Source organism: Pleurodeles waltl, chromosome 11 (genome assembly GCF_031143425.1).
Source record: "Pleurodeles waltl isolate 20211129_DDA chromosome 11, aPleWal1.hap1.20221129, whole genome shotgun sequence".
NCBI lineage: Eukaryota > Metazoa > Chordata > Amphibia > Caudata > Salamandridae > Pleurodeles > Pleurodeles waltl.
The window spans coordinates 936704173-936721407 of NC_090450.1; the positions used below are offsets into that span (position 1 = coordinate 936704173).

Below are 17235 nucleotides of genomic sequence, written 5' to 3' on the forward strand. Positions count from 1 at the left end.
ACCTTTGGTGTCCTGCAACCACCTCACCATAGGACCCATACTGGGTGCAAAGTACACCCCTGTAGCACTTGACCCTCAAAGTAGAAAGGCAGAGCAGTGCAAGGCTTACTCAAAGAAGTGGTATGGGTTGGAAATGTACAACTCCTCAAACCATACAATCATGTAATAAATCAATGTCCAGTTGGTGATTTTGCTCTAATATTAAATACTAAGCATAGCATTACAAATATGCATACAAAAAAATGAAATGGGACTTTTCTGGTCACCCCTTAGAGATCAATGTCAAAATGTCTTGTGGTTTAAAAAAAATGTAAAGCCCATTCATATGGAGTTTGTCAAAGTTCACAATATATAGAAATATTCCTAATGCATCTATTAGAGAACCCCCTTTCAATTGCATTTGCAAGACAGACCACAACATAAAACATACTCCTACTACATTTTTGACTGTACACACCACTCCTTTGTTTGTCATTAGGTAAAACAGTTCCTAGAGCTATCAGTGATGAGCAATGATACCGATTCACAGATAGGCTAACTAAAGCACTTCCTAATTATACACTCATAAACATGATCAACAAAGAGAGAGCGAGAGAGACAAAGCCTTGGGGCACCTCAATGCTGCATTCAAACAGAGCACCACATACACACCTTCAAGGAGGTGGTGTGGATTAGAAACTCTGAACAAAACAAAATGCTCAGTAAATCAATGTCCCAGGGGTGATTTTATGTTTTAAAAGAAGACAGTACAACACACAACTAAATACTAAGTACAAAAAATAACAATCTACACCAGTGGTTCCCAACCTTTTGACCTATGTGGACCCCCACTTTATCCTTACTGAAACCCGGGGACCCACACTGAACCATTATTGGAATCCGGGGCCCCCCTACTGAGTCATTACTGAAAGCTAGGGACCTAATCTGTTAATATTATTTAATTTTCTAAGCAGTCGCGGACCCCCTGAGGAGGCTTCGCGGACCCCCAGGAGTCCCCGGACCACAGGTTGGGAACCACTGATCTACACAATGAATAACAGACCTCTCAAGCCCATCATGTGGGGAGGACAGTCTCTCAGTAATAAGAAAAACGCAAAGCCCCTTTTCTGTGGTGTTTGTCACAGCCTTAATGATGTTAAATATCTTACAGATCTAGTTGTCAGAAAGTTTACAATGTAAAATTCCTTCTTAATGCACGAGTCACAGAATTTCAATATGCAAAGCCCCCTCCTAATATGTTTTTACCTTAGGTTGTGTTAACAATATTTGTATCACCAGTGAGTAATTAGTAGTGGGGAAATACTTCAGAAAAGGGCTACCAAAAGTGCTGCCCAAATTTTCATAAAAAAAGAAGATCAAACAAAGGGGTGGAACCTCTCTCTGCCTTATTTTTTTGTTTTGTAATCCTTATTGTCTTTTTAGGTGACATGGGATCTGGCTATGGCGGTCTATAGTCAAACCTAAAATGTTCAGTTCATGGAAATTTGTTCTGAAAAAGAGGTCTACATATATTTATAGTTAAATGAAGGATGGGTCAATAAATAAACAAACAGCATCATTAGGGAACAACAGAAACTTTGAAGCTGCAGAGTTGATGCTTGCCCGCGCAAACCATTAAGCATGTTCAGAAGATGTTTTTTTCAAGCATACAACCATAAAGCACACATAAGAACATGTGCAGTGATAATTAAAACTGTCAGCACTACCAATAAATTCACACTGTAGGAAGTTGGCTCTGTATGCACTATTTCAAAGTAAGGAATAGTATGCACAGAGTCCAAGGGTTCCCCTTAGAGGTAAGATAGTGGCAAAAAGAGATAATACCAATGCTCTATTTTGTGGTAGTGTGGTCGAGCAGTAGGCTTATCCAAGGAGTAGTGTTAAGCATTTGTTGTACATACACATAGACAATAAATGAGGTACACACACTCAGAGACAAATCCAGCCAATAGGTTTTTATATAGAAAAATATCTTTTCTTAGTTTATTTTAAGAACCACAGGTTCAAATTCTACATGTAATATCTCATTCGAAAGGTATTGCAGGTAAGTACTTTAGGAACTTCAAATCATCAAAATTGCATGTATACTTTTCAAGTTATTCACAAATAGCTGTTTTAAAAGTGGACACTTAGTGCAATTTTCACAGTTCCTAGGGGAGGTAAGTATTTGTTAGGTTAACCAGGTAAGTAAGACACTTACAGGGCTTAGTTCTTGGTCCAAGGTAGCCCACCGTTGGGGGTTCAGAGCAACCCCAAAGTCACCACACCAGCAGCTCAGGGCCGGTCAGGTGCAGAGTTCAAAGTGGTGCCCAAAACACATAGGCTAGAATGGAGAGAAGGGGGTGCCCCGGTTCCGGTCTGCTTGCAGGTAAGTACCCACGTCTTCGGAGGGCAGACCAGGGGGGTTTTGTAGGGCACCGGGGGGGACACAAGCCCACACAGAAATTTCACCCTCAGCAGCGCGGGGGCGGCCGGGTGCAGTGTAGAAACAAGCGTCGGGTTTGTAATGGAAGTCAATGGGAGATCTAGGGATCTCTTCAGCGCTGCAGGCAGGCAAGGGGGGGTTCCTCGGGGAAACCTCCACTTGGTCAAGGGAGAGGGACTCCTGGGGGTCACTCCTCCAGTGAAAGTCCGGTCCTTCAGGTCCTGGGGGCTGCGGGTGCAGGGTCTCTCCCAGGTGTCGGGACTTAGGATTCAAAGAGTCGCGGTCAGGGGAAGCCTCGGGATTCCCTCTGCAGGCGGCGCTGTGGGGGCTCAGGGGGGACAGGTTTTTGTACTCACAGTCTTAGAGTAGTCCTGGGGTCCCTCCTGAGGTGTTGGATCGCCACCAGCCGAGTCGGGGTCGCCGGGTGCAGTGTTGCAAGTCTCACGCTTCTTGCGGGGAGATTGCAGGGTTCTTTAAAGCTGCTGGAAACAAAGTTGCAGCTTTTCTTGGAGCAGGTCCGCTGTCCTCGGGAGTTTCTTGTCTTTTCGAAGCAGGGGCAGTCCTCAGAGGATGTCGAGGTCGCTGGTCCCTTTGGAAGGCGTCGCTGGAGCAGGATCTTTGGAGGGCAGGAGACAGGCCGGTGAGTTTCTGGAGCCAAGGCAGTTGTCGTCTTCTGGTCTTCCTCTGCAGGGGTTTTCAGCTAGGCAGTCCTTCTTCTTGTAGTTGCAGGAATCTAATTTTCTAGGGTTCAGGGTAGCCCTTAAATACTAAATTTAAGGGCGTGTTTTAGGTCTGGGGGGTTAGTAGCCAATGGCTACTAGCCCTGAGGGTGGGTACACCCTCTTTGTGCCTCCTCCCAAGGGGAGGGGGTCACAATCCTAACCCTATTGGGGGAATCCTCCATCTGCAAGATGGAGGATTTCTAAAAGTTAGAGTCACTTCAGCTCAGGACACCTTAGGGGCTGTCCTGACTGGCCAGTGACTCCTTGTTTTTCTCATTATTTTCTCCGGCCTTGCCGCCAAAAGTGGGGCCTGGCCGGAGGGGGCGGGCAACTCCACTAGCTGGAGTGTCCTGCTGGGTTGGCACAAAGGAGGTGAGCCTTTGAGGCTCACCGCCAGGTGTGACAATTCCTGCCTGGGGGAGGTGTTAGCATCTCCACCCAGTGCAGGCTTTGTTACTGGCCTCAGAGTGACAAAGGCACTCTCCCCATGGGGCCAGGAACATGTCTCGGTTTGTGGCAGGCTGCTAAAACTAGTCAGCCTACACAGATAGTCGGATAAGTTTCAGGGGGCACCTCTAAGGTGCCCTCTGGGGTGTATTTTACAATAAAATGTACACTGGCATCAGTGTGCATTTATTGTGCTGAGAAGTTTGATACCAAACTTCCCAGTTTTCAGTGTAGCCATTATGGTGCTGTGGAGTTCGTGTTTGACGGACTCCCAGACCATATACTCTTATGGCTACCCTGCACTTACAATGTCTAAGGTTTTGTTTAGACACTGTAGGGGTACCATGCTCATGCACTGGTACCCTCACCTATGGTATAGTGCACCCTGCCTTAGGGCTGTAAGGCCTGCTAGAGGGGTGTCTTACCTATACTGCATAGGCAGTGAGAGGCTGGCATGGCACCCTGAGGGGAGTGCCATGTCGACTTACTCGTTTTGTCCTCACTAGCACATACAAGCTGGCAAGCAGAGTGTCTGTGCTGAGTGAGAGGTCTCCAGGGTGGCATAAGACATGCTGCAGCCCTTAGAGACCTTCCTTGGCATCAGGGCCCTTGGTACTAGAAGTACCAGTTACAAGGGACTTATCTGGATGCCAGGGTCTGCCAATTGTGGATACAAAAGTACAGGTTAGGGAAAGAACACTGGTGCTGGGGCCTGGTTAGCAGGCCTCAGCACACTTTCAATTGTAAACATAGCATCAGCAAAGGCAAAAAGTCAGGGGGCAACCATGCCAAGGAGGCATTTCCTTACACACATGTTTAAACAGAATTTTGTGTATTAACAATACGAGTAGTTAGCCATGGCTGGGACCCTAATCTACAATGTCACACAAGTGGGCTGGAATAGAGTGAAATTTCTGTAAGATGTTAAGTCTGAGGCTGCTTTGCCACCCTACATCCAACCAGAGCACTTTGGAGTTGCACAGCAAGCCCTGTCCACTCACTGGAGAACCACTGGACTCTTTAAATGTTGTATCTAGTTATAGATACACCACATAAAGAGCCAGCGTTCTACAGAATGATTCACTTGGACTGAAACACCTGATCATATGGACAGAGAAACACAAGTGAGAAAGGGACTTCAAACTGGTTAAAACTGAGCATAAAAGGGAAGCTGATTTTCCATGTTGGAAACTACAAGGAATCACATACGTCTGTTCATAGTTCTTTACTATGGGCCAGATGTATGAAAGCATTTTGCATTCGCAAACGGTGTGAATGGCCGTTTGCGAATGCAAAATGCCATTTCAGAATGTATGAAATACATTCTGAACGCAATTTTAAGGAATCGCTAAAATAGCGATACCTTAAAAATGCGACCGCGTTTAGAGAGTCGCAAATTGCGACTCTCTAAATTAGAAATCGCAAATAAGGATTCCTTTTTTGCGATTCCTTAGCACATGTATGAAGCAATTCCTAAATACAATTTTGGCATTTAGGAGTCGCTAATTACCACCAAGTTGAACTTGGTGGTAACCATGTGCACAATTTAAAAATGCATTTTTAAATTGTACATGTAAAGCACACATGCCCTTTTGGCATGTGTGCACCTTACATGTCCCCCAAAACTTTTTTGGGGTGCAGCAGAGGGGGCCTTAGGCCCCCAAGCACACTGGGGTTTTGCATTTCCAAAATTGCAATTTCTGGTTCAGAAATCGCAATTTTGGAAATGCAAAAAATTTGCAGATATGGGCCAACAGGCCCATAGTTGAGAATGGGGCCGGTATCGCAATTTGCGAATCGGAAATAGCATTTGCGATTTTTAAGAAATCGCTATTACCGATTCGCAAATGTGATACATAGCACTTTGCAAGTCAGAAATAGCGATCTCTTATAAATCGCTATTTCCGAATCGCAAATAGCCTTGATGATGTATCTGGCCCTATAACATTATTGCATGGGATGGCAGGTTCTCCTAACAAACCTGGTATGCAAGTAAATATAAGCAGTTCTGAGGCAATTCCCAACTTGCACCAGGCAGCTATAGAAGTTCATTATCATCTTCCAGAAGTCTGCCTTACTGAAAATAGTTATTTCCTCTTTGGTACAAAAAAAAAAAAGATTTTTACGTTTTAATGTATGCTTAAAATAAAATATGCTGTCATCAATAAAGACAGACTTCTCAAACTTTAATCAGATCAATTCTATGACTGATGTAACAGAACAGACACAGAAAAGGTGCTTACATTTTTACCTGACAGATTTTTGGGGTGCAGAAATCGCACACCTATCAAGTGTCCTTTCATTCTATTTAAAAAAAAGCAAACATGACTAAAGCCAAGTTACAATATTCTACTCTGACAGTATATGGACAGAGGCGAGTTAGGGAAGCCCATGGAACCACCATTTAGAGTTCAACATTTAGTTTTACTGAAAGTTCAGAACAGGGGCACAAGCTAAAGCAAGTTAAAAGACTTTGAGGAAGGGAAGAAGACATTGAGAAGGCTGACTTTTGCTGTGTTTGCTCGACAGAAAGCATAGCTCATTTATCATTGGAACAATTGAAATTAATTGAACTCACTAGACTAAAAGTTAGAAAAAGTCAGACAAAGGTTACAAAACTGAACTATGCATAAACATACAAAATCAGTGTCACTGAGGAGAGCTCCTGGAAGCTCACAGTACTGAGACAAAAATAACTTGGGGGCAGAGGGGGAGACTGCCAGTAATTCACTATGCCTGTACTGTAATGAATAATGTAGAGGTACTGTAAAAGTCAAATTATTTGAACAGTTTTTAGAGTGGGGCAGCAGGTGAATAAGTTTGTGATTCTAAACATGATAGGGTGTTTTCTATTGTTGTTGCTCTTGTAACCTAGGTGTTATTCATCAAAAACAGCTGCTTTTCTACTAGAGGGCTGAGGTCTTCAATAAAAATGAGATATGATGGTAACTGGTGAACAGTGCAGCAGGATTGCATAGGACTGTTCTTTCACCTCTGTTAAGGAAGTTTCCTTTGCCTATCCCTTTGAATCGTTTCTCATATTGATTGATATGAAATAGCAATGCAACACACCACACATCCAACCCCCTGCAAACTACAACACACGAACACCAGTTACCACATTACAACTTTTCCGCCAGCAATTATCTTCTAATGAATCGCCCCACCCACCCAAGAAACATCATTAAATTAGCCATGCAAACAGTCACTTACTTTCAATTACATTTTCTGGGCTTCGGAGGAGTGATTTCTGAAGTGCCGGCAGAACCAGCTCTTTAAACTCAGCGTGTGAAAGATGCCGGATCAATGGAGCACAGTTATCCTAGAAGATACAATGAGTCACCTGAGGAAAACTGGATCAAACCATAAATAACCAAGAGAAAAACAACTAGCAGCTATTTCAGCTCCATTATGCCAAAACACATCTGGTAGAGGGAAGTAAAACACTGATGCAGTGATATCCTCTAGTCTCAAATTAACACACAACCAGAATCCACTCAAAATCAGCCAGTTATTCAAGTGCTATAGTAACCAATAGGTTACCAAAAAGCTACAGCAATCTAATCGATAGGCACAATACCATACCAAATAGCCAAAGTGATCATCTATCTTGACATGTGAAACCTTCTGGAAAATTGTGTTTTGTCAGGCCTCAATAACACAAGAAACATTGGAGGAGTTTGTGTTTTGTTCCCTTTTTTTCTTTTGTTTTTTTTTGATAGGTCTGTGCACATTAGGGCTCCACCTGTAAAACCCTACTTATTGTCCTTGACATCAACACAAGACAATAGGGTCATAGTTTGGCCATAGCTTAGGCTCTTAAATAACCCCCGAAGTGGAAGAATAAATTAAAGTGTGTCAGGATCAGCCTTATCATCATTTGACTCTACTTGATCAGAGACCAGCAAAATAACAAAAACAAGCCTATTATCTAAACTTGCAAAGAGGTCAACATAATGTTGATATTGGTACAAAAAAGTAATCTCACTGTTACAACAAAGAGTTTAAAGAGCAAACAGGTACTCTTACCAAAAGATGCTTTTGCGGCTTCAGTTTACTCATCAGAATCATTTTCATATAGAAATCCAACAGGGCACCCTGCAGGAAAAACCAAACGAGGATTGCACATAAAATCAAAATTATCAACAGACTGAACCCTCGCTATATACCCTCCCACCCAAGTTTTCCACGTTTACTCATTCCAGCCACTTGACAATGTCATCAACATTGTTGCTGATGAAATGGAGCGCCCCAAGAATCAACAAGTGGCATCTAGCAGGCTGGACCACACTGCAAGTAAGAGTCATACTCATGTTATCAATCATGTTTATATTAATCTCTAAATTCTTCACATCACCTAAACCAACTTCCTTACAGACATCGCTGCACCCACCAAACAAGTCCATCATCTTCTCACCACAACAGCTTTCATAAGCCATGACCCTGGTTTAATAATTTGCAGCTCTAGCACTACTACTCCCCCCCCCCAATATCCAACTCCATCACAGACACCCTCAAGTACCACATACTCAAAATGGAGAAGTTTCCACAACTTCCATTCTCCATGCATTAGAACTCTTGACAAACCAGGTCACCCACAACTGCTAGACATTTTGGGCTTAAAGGTACTACCACTCACTACCCTTTCAATATGTTTCTAGGGTATTTTTCCATGTTACTATTTTAATTTGATGTACAAAATCATACATCTGGATCATACATCTAGCATTTCTAGTAGAAACTCTTGTACTGAAGACAAGGTAGTATCATGGCACTGTGGATCAACAATCCCAAAAAATAGGCACCTTTCAAAATTCACATGGGGATATCTTTGAAAAATGGTCCTGCCATATCATTGTCCCAAAGTGGACCCTTAAGAAAAAGTAACATCGTAGCACGGCACTACATGTGGTACTTGCCTTGTGTCTGTTAATTACTTCCATCTCTTTCTGAGTCATGCAGAACTGCACCAGGAGTCCTAGCATCCCTGTGTAGCTCTGGCTGGGCTCCAGACCAAGGGTAGTGGCCAGGTACTGATCCACCAATCCAGGGTTCTAAATACAAATAGGACACCCAGTTATACCAAGGACAATGCTTAGTGAAAAAAGAGCAGTTCCAAGAGCTTATAGAATCAGACATCAGAAAGTCACCTCTTTCCAAAGATGGTTCAATTTCTTGACAACTCCTTGCACAGCATGCTTGTGTGATCCTCCTAGCACTTCCATTAATAGGAGGCATTGAACTTCGACCTAAGACAGAGAAAAAACGTTTTCAGGATCCATGCAACACGTTAGCATTCAGCACATGTTAGCATTCAATCACATCCAAGCAGTAGAAAGCTGCCTGTGCAAGACCTCTTCCAAAACCTACATTTGACAATTCAAGAAACTTACAAGTTTTTGCCATAATTCGCCTTGTCGTCTGTCAGGTGTTTGGAAGACAGTTGGCATGAGGAGGCCAGTCCAGGAGAAAGCCAAAGCAGCAGCTGACCCGCTGCTCTTACTGCAAGATGGAAACAGAGAGCTATTTATATACTAACATGGCAAACTCGTTACAGAAGTCAAAGGTTATGGGCACCTACTCATCTACTAGTATACCTTAAATTCCTCTTTCCAAGAGATCCCGTTAATTGCCAGTTGTGGGGACCATTACTTTTAATACATGTCCTTCACCAAAACACAGAGCTGGTGTTTTTATTTTTCTTCACAAAAGTGGGGGAGGGGGGGGGGGGGTGTCAGTGTCACTGCCTTAACAATTAATCATGCAACCACAAATATGAAAGCCTACTTGCCTATGCTAATTACAGACCAAACCTACAGCCCACATGCAATGCTTTGTCTTCAAAACTAGTTATATAAGTAACCCCACATCATTAACAATATAGAATCTAAGAAGTCACTTTGTTCGAAAATGCCTGGGTGAGGGTGCCAAGTTATGTTTTAACATCATTCACTGGATGCCTCCTTTAACAGATGTGAGAGGCCAGGACGCCATACATGCACTTTCCTCCTGCTCTGCTGTGGCCCTATACTAAGATTCCTTTTAGAATTTTCATCTAATTTCTGCCAGTGTTTAACAGTTCTGTAACTAACTCCTGAGCGCCGCCCAGAGGTTTACTTTATAGGCTAAGTGTATTAGACTCACCTGGGAGCACCATTCTTGCCGCCTATCCCTGTGGACTGCAGGGACTGCAGCAGGTTCTTGGCTGCAACTTCCGGCTGGGACTCCACAAGCTGCTGGATGGCGGCATGAAGGGCCCGACGAGATGCTGCATCTCTAAGAAAGAAAATGAAAGGAAACATCAAATCAAATAAGATTTGCTAACGAGCTGCTCAAAAGGAAGCCAGAGTGAGCACTTTACAATTTGCTGCAGTGAACTGAGGTGGATTTTAATCCTTACAACACTGCAAGGCCTGATTAATAGCAATACAAAATAATGCAAAACATTAAAATGATATAAGAAAACACTGAGACAACTAAGATCTAACAGGTGACGAGGTATCAAGTTTATTTTATCTGCTGAGCAGCATGCATTGGGCCAACATCACTATGATGGTCAAACAAAGTCCTGTTTGCTAAGCATCGTTTTCAATACTGCAGCACCTAATTTATAAACCTTCCCATACTTGTCCTTATGTAATCCTTACTAAAGATAGTAAATGTATAGTAGTTTGGGTTTTTCATGTATTTATAGCAAAGTGTGCAGCATCATTTTTTAAGTGCCTTAAGTTAAAAGAACTTATAATTTAATAGGAAAGTGCTGAAAACATAATGAAAACTGACATTCTGATTAAGTTGCAGAATTATTTAACAGATGCCTCAAAGGTTCATGGATCCAACACTAGTTTTGACAAGTTCAGCCAATGCCGAATATAATTTTTCAAGAAATCTCACAACTAGCGTTACACCTAGAAATGAAAGATGCAATCACTTTATCCAGCACGCATGAGCACAAATCTACTCTCATTATCAATTTCTATGAACAAATTGTCAAATATACCTTTCCCTAAACCTCCACTGGGATAAAGAATATTGTAGCAATTCATTTCAAATTGAAGCAAATGTGTGAACTTCCTTAGAGGCCTGCTGTTCTTAACCGGGCAGGTGAGAAAACCAGCAGAAAAAGTGACAATACTATACGTCAACTTCTAAAAGGGGAAGGACAATGGCCTCAAAGCAGAAAATGCAAAAACACAGCAGAAAATGTACTTGAATGTTCACAAGCTAAAGATGATTTCAGCTTCCATTTCACAATTTGGTTAGTGCACAGAGCATGTTTACACTCATGTACTCAGTTTTATTTTCACAGAGCAGAAGTACTATGGGTATGTATGATATGTTTGGTGAATGGGACCGCCAAGAAAAGGGGAATATTGTAATCTCTGACCTTTCATTTTAACTGCCTCTCCTTTTTTCTAATCTCTTTCAACACATTCCACAGAAAAACTCAAAGGCTGATATTTAACATGGATCACAAGTGGATTTGGGAATGTGGTGTGTAAGGAAATGCCTCCTTGGCATGGTTACCCCCTGACTTTTTGCCTTTGCTGATGCTATGTTTTGATTTGAAAGTGTGCTGAGGCCTGCTAACCAGGCCCCAGCACCAGTGTTCTTTCCCTAACCTGTACTTTTGTTTACACAATTGGCACACCCTGGCATCCAGGTAAGTCCCTTGTAACTGGTACCCCTGGTACCAAGGGCCCTGATGCCAGGGAAGGTCTCTAAGGGCTGCAGCATATCTTATGCCACCCTGGGGACCCCTCACTCAGCACAGACACACTGCTTGCCAGCTTGTGTGTGCTGGTGAGGACAAAACGAGTAAGTCGACATGGCACTCCCCTCAGGGTGCCATGCCAACCTCACACTGCCTATGCAGTATAGATAAGTCACCCCTCTAGCAGGCCTTACAGCCCTAAGGCAGGGGGCACTATACCACAGGTGAGGGCACCAGTGCATGAGCACTGTGCCCCTACAGTGTCTAGGCAAAACCTTAGACATTGTAAGTGCAGGGTAGCCATAAGAGTATATGGTCTGGGAGTCTGTCATACACGAACTCCACAGCACCATAATGGCTACACTGAAAACTGGGAAGTTTGATATCAAACTTCTCAGCACAATAAATGCACACTGATGCCAGTGTACATTTTATTGAAAAATACACCCCAGAGGGCACCTTAGAGGTGCCCCCTGAAACCTTAACCAACTACCCGTGTAGGCTGACTGGTTTTAGCGGCCTGCCACACTCGAGACATGTTGCTGGCCACATGGGTAGAGTGCCTTTGTCACTCTGTGGCTAGTAACAAAGCCTGTACTGGGTGGAGATGCTTATCACCTCCCCCTTGCAGGAGCTGTAACACCTGGCGGTGAGCCTCAAAGGCTCACCCCCTTTGTTACATCACCACATGGCATTCCAGCTAGTGGAGTTGCCCGCCAACTCCGGCCACGGCCCCACTTTTGGCGGCAAGGCCGGAGGAGATCATGAGAAAAACAAGGAGGAGTCACTGACCAGTCAGGACAGCCCCTAAGGTAACCTGAGCTGAAGTGACTCTGACTTTTAGGAATCCTCCATCTTGCAGATGGAGGATACCCCCAATAGGGATAGGAATGTGACCCCCTCCCCTTGGGAGGAGGCACAAAGAGGGTGTAGTCACCCTCAGTGCTAGTAGCCATTGGCTACTGCCCTCCCTGACCTAAACACACCCCTAAATTCTGTATTTAGGGGCTCCCCTGAACCTAGGAACTCAGATTCCTGCAACCTAAGAAGAAGAGGACTGCTAAGCTGAAAAACCCTGCAGAGAAGACGGAGACACCAACTGCCTTGGCCCCAGCTCTACCGGCATGTCTCCCCACTTCTAAAGACACTGCTCCAGCGACGCTTTCCCCAGGACCAGCGACCTCTGAATCCTCAGAGGACTGCCCTGCTCTAAAAGGACCAAGAAACTCCAGAGAACAGCAGCCCTGTTCAACAAAGACTGCAACTTTGTTTCCAAAGAAGCAACTTCAAGACAACTGCGTTTCCCGCCAGAAGCGTGAGACTTGCAACTCTGCACCCGACGCCCCCGGCTCGACTTGTGGAGAACAAACACTTCAGGGAGGACTCCCCGGCGACTACGAGACCGTAAATAGCCAGAGTTGCCCCCCCTGAGCCCTCACAGCGACGCCTGCAGAGGAAATCCCGAGGCTCCCCCTGACCGCGACTGCCTGACTCCCAGATCCTGACTCCTGGAAAAGACTCTGCACCCGCAGCCCCCAGGACCTGAAAGATCAGAACTCCAGGGCAGGAGTTACCCCCAGGAGGCCCTTTCCCTTGCCCAGGTGGTGGCTACCCCGAGGAGCCCCCCCCCTTGCCTGCATCGCTGAAGAGACCCCTTGGTCTCCCATTGATTCCAACTGAAAACCCGACGTGTGTTTGCACACTGCACCTGGCCGCCCCCGTGCTGCTGGAGGAGTACTTTCTGTGCTAACTTGTGTCCCCCCCGGTGCCCTACAAAACCCCCCTGGTCTGCCCTCCGAAGACGCGGGTACTTACCTGCTGGCAGACTGGAACCGGGGCACCCCCTTTTCCATTGAAGCCTATGTGTTTTGAGCACCACTTTGAACTCTGCACCTGACCGGCCCTGAGCTGCTGGTGTGGTAACTTTGGGGTTGCTCTGAACCCCCAACGGTGGGCTACCTTGGACCCAAACTTGAACCCCGTAGGTGGTTTACTTACCTGCAAGAACTAACAATTACTTACCTCCCCTAGGAACTGTGAAAATTGCACTGTCTAGTTTTAAAATAGCTATATGTGTTTTATTTGAAAAGTATATATGCTATTGTGATTATTCAAAGTTCCTAAAGTACTTACCTGCAATACCTTTCGTGCAAAGTATTACATGTAGAATTTGAACCTGTGGTTCTTAAAATAAACTAAGAAAATATATTTTTCTATACAAAAACCTTTTGGCCTGGAATTGTCTCGGAGTGTGTGTTCCTCATTTATTGCCTGTGTGTATGTACAACAAATGCTTAACACTACTCCTTTGATAAGCCTACTGCTTGACCACACTACCACAAAATAGAGCATTAGTATTATCTCTTTTTGCCACTATCTTACCTCTAAGGGGAACCCTTGGACTCTGTGCATACTATTCCTTACTGTGAAATAGTGCATACAGAGCCAACTTCCTACATGGTGTCATGATGGGTTCTTTTGAATGTGAAATATAGCAGATCACAACAGTTTTACTTGTATGCTACAAAAAAACAGACATAAAATGTCTATAAAAATAAAAAAAAAAGTGGTATGATTGGAAATAAACGATCTTGAAGGATGTGGAGGTTTTAAAAGAAGGATTCAGAGGTGTTTGGTTTTTGCCTTAAGAGCAATTGTTCATCAGTATACAATCAGCATGGCAATCCTGCATTGAGTCAGGCATGGGGGACTCACAAGCCACCACCAGGAAAAACATGACCTAAGGGGTGTGGACTTTAATGAAATATCTACTTGCCCATAGGACAGTCTGCTTAATAAATCTACTTGTCCTCTTAAAAAAATAAATAAAAAAAAAAGACACGTCCCTTTGGTGCCATGTAGTTCAGCAACAAATTAAGGCAGCAATCTCATTACATAACAGTTCTAACATTAGCCTCTCTAATTATGCTATGTCTAATACGAGGGCTTGAATACAAGCAATCTCCTTATTTTGCCACCTTTCTGCAGATTTACATACCAGTGCTGGAGGCAGCAGTAAACAAACGTTCCAGGGTAGGAATGGGCAAACCTTCTAATTTTTAAGGGTTTTCACCAGCTCTTGTCTAATCTTTTTCCATACTGAGAAAGGATGGAAATTTACTCCTGACAAGGGCAAAAGTAAAATAAAAAAATAAAAAAGTGGTTAGAGGGAAAGTGAACTTGTAAATGCTCAACAGATTTTCACATAAGTAAATCTACACACGCATATTTACCCCTACTAAAATACAGTTCACAAATATTTTCTAGGAGTACGATTTCCTGGTCTACTTCTGTAAATTCTTGTGAATTTATGAAGTACTGAGCAGGTTGCAATCACTCGCAGTGAGAGAGGGATAGAATTTGAATAAAAACAAAAGGTCTTGGTTAATGGTAGACCTAACTAGGGGCCGAATTATTAAAGAAGGTCACAAAAGTGCACTCTCTGTATCTATCATTGCATTAGTACTGATTTTCGTATTTCATGAATTCACAAGAATTTACAAAAGTAGACCAGGAAATCGCACCCCTAGAAAATATTTGTGAACTGTATTTTAGTACGAGTAAATATACATGTCTAGATTTGTTCATGCGAAAATCTGTTGAGTTCAAGTTCACTTTCCCTCTAACCACTTATTTTTTTATTCATTTCGGCCCTTGTCAGGAGTAAATTTCCAACCTTTCTCACTGTGGGAGAAGATTAGAGAAGAGCAGGTGAAAACCCTTAAAATATGAAAGTCAGCAGGTTTGCATAGACTTAAAAGGGCATTCCAACCATGGGACTCTTTCTTACAGCTACCTCTAGCGCCGGTATGCAGATCTGAAGAAAGGTGGCAAAATAAGGAAAATGCTAGTGTTCAAGCCCTATTTTTAGCCCTAGCATAATCAGAGGGGCTAATTATAGAACTCAAATGTAAGGATATTGCTGCCATAATTTGTTGCCGCACTACATGGCACCAAAGGGACAAATAGCTTTATGATGGAGCCTATCCTGTGGACAAGTAGATATCTTATTAAATTCCACACCCCTGCATGCCTAAACACATTTTACTAAATGATGCTGCAAAGAAATGGTACCTAAAATGTAACAGTAATTTTGCAAAACACTTTTTTCTAATGGCATTACTTGAAAATATAGACTGTAAAATCAATCTTCTCTCTTTACATAAAGCTCTCCACAAACATACCACGCACAGCAGCTTCACCTACCTGCATGCTTCTGCCCTTCCCCTAAAAGCACTTCAAATTGCACTGAACTCAAAGATGGGTTTCAGAAAAAAAAGCACTGCCACAATTTTCTGTTGAGTTGCCATAGATAAGGGTACCTACAACAGCAAGTCCCACATCCAGCAAGTAAGCAAAATACCCACTCTATCTTCTTGTCCTACAAGAAACAATTGTCATGAGCCACTCAGAAAGAGCATAGTTTAATCTTTTTAATATAAATATCTACATCTGCTTAAAGACGAACTGTTCCACCGCTGTTCTTGGGTAGACTCAACATGCATTTATCTGCATATTTACAATCGAATCCTACTTGCTAGCTTTGTAAAAATATAATCTTCATTGTGTTTGCACAAGGGCACGCACATCTGCATGTTGAATCCTCTTCCTGTCTGATCAATCGCCATCTGCCTCAGGCAGGAACAAAAATGTTAAATCACAAACTTTCTTGATTTTAATCTCTTAGAATGTCTAGTCAGTTTCCAACCCAATGAGTGTTGCTATCATGCTCTAATCTCGCATTTTTTGGCAGGGTGACAGAGGAACTGCACACACTGCACTTTATTTTTCTTTTAGGTATGTACATTTTATTTTTGATTGTATAAAAAGTCTGCGCTTATATGGCAGTTTCTAGGCTGCACGTGCTTTGTCACTGAATTAGAGGTATTGGAAAAATATAGAAGGTAAAATCCTGCATGTAGTAATCTCAGAAAAATAGGTACAAGAATGCAGGGTGGGTGGTATATCGGAAAGCAGGCAGCCTCGATATTGGATTTTCACTCCAAGTCATTCCTTTCTAGATTTGTACTGTGCGGCGGGAGGTGAGAGCAGTTCAATGGGACTCATGACATTAAAGGTTGTGCACTATTAAATAGATGTGTCTACCGTCTGAATATTAATTGAAGAGATCGGTGTCCTCAACCAGCAGTTTTATTGTTGTGAGCAAGCGTACAGAGCCAACACTGTCATCATGTGTACTGTTTTTCAACTTTATGTAACCTATGATGCCATTGGCGCTGCAGTCTCGTCTGTCCTAGGGCTAAGGAGGGCTGTGTGTTCCACTCGCACATCTACCTGGAGATGAGCAAGGCCCGGGTGCTTGTGTGTTTTCACTGATTATTCTTGTAATCAGGATCTGAGCAGGTTGTACATGACTGCTCTGCTCTTTCTTTATGAAAACTCGATCCACAAGCAAGTTCATACTAGCACATCCCAAAGTGCAGCTTTCACAACTCGATGAGCTTCTCTCTATAACTGAAACAATGGCAAAGCTACACTGGGCGTTGATTATTCTTCAATTACTGCTGCCTCCCTCCCAGCTCTCCTCCCTCACCCTCCAGAGCACCAGGATCTTGCCATGACGTACTTGTCTTGAAAGGTGGCGAGTGAATACATTTGGAGGGCGTCATAAATAATAAATAGCGCCAGAGACCAATGTTCAAGCAGAACAAGCAGTTAAGCAGCAGAAGTGTTTTAACATTGGGATGGCTGCAGAAAACTCACAAAAATAAAGCCAAACAGTCTCAGAAAAGATGAAAGAATTTCCCAACCAAAAGCTCTTATTAATCAAGGATCCGTCTATGTGTTGTGTGTGGTGGAAGCCCAGAGACACCTCTGGGTCTCGAACAGTGAATGACAAACTATAGGTGGGCGGTAAACTCTGCCATGCGGCGGATGCCGGAGTTTTGACAAACTCCGCACTCCAA

The 17235-nt window shown here is 43.3% G+C and overlaps 1 protein-coding gene across 2 annotated transcripts in view; it reads right to left on the reverse strand.

Annotated features, from left to right (window-relative positions):
- The window catches only part of GCN1 (GCN1 activator of EIF2AK4), a 1158386-nt gene that overhangs the window by 1096600 nt on the left and 44551 nt on the right, over positions 1-17235 (reverse strand). For both annotated transcript variants that reach the window (XM_069215038.1, XM_069215039.1), the window contains exons 4-9: positions 9739-9870; positions 8988-9096; positions 8745-8843; positions 8514-8648; positions 7624-7692; positions 6808-6916 (exon numbers count right to left, since the gene is read on the reverse strand). In XM_069215038.1, coding sequence (XP_069071139.1) covers positions 6808-6916; positions 7624-7692; positions 8514-8648; positions 8745-8843; positions 8988-9096; positions 9739-9870 — 653 coding nt within the window. The remainder of the gene's footprint in view (positions 1-6807; positions 6917-7623; positions 7693-8513; positions 8649-8744; positions 8844-8987; positions 9097-9738; positions 9871-17235) is intronic.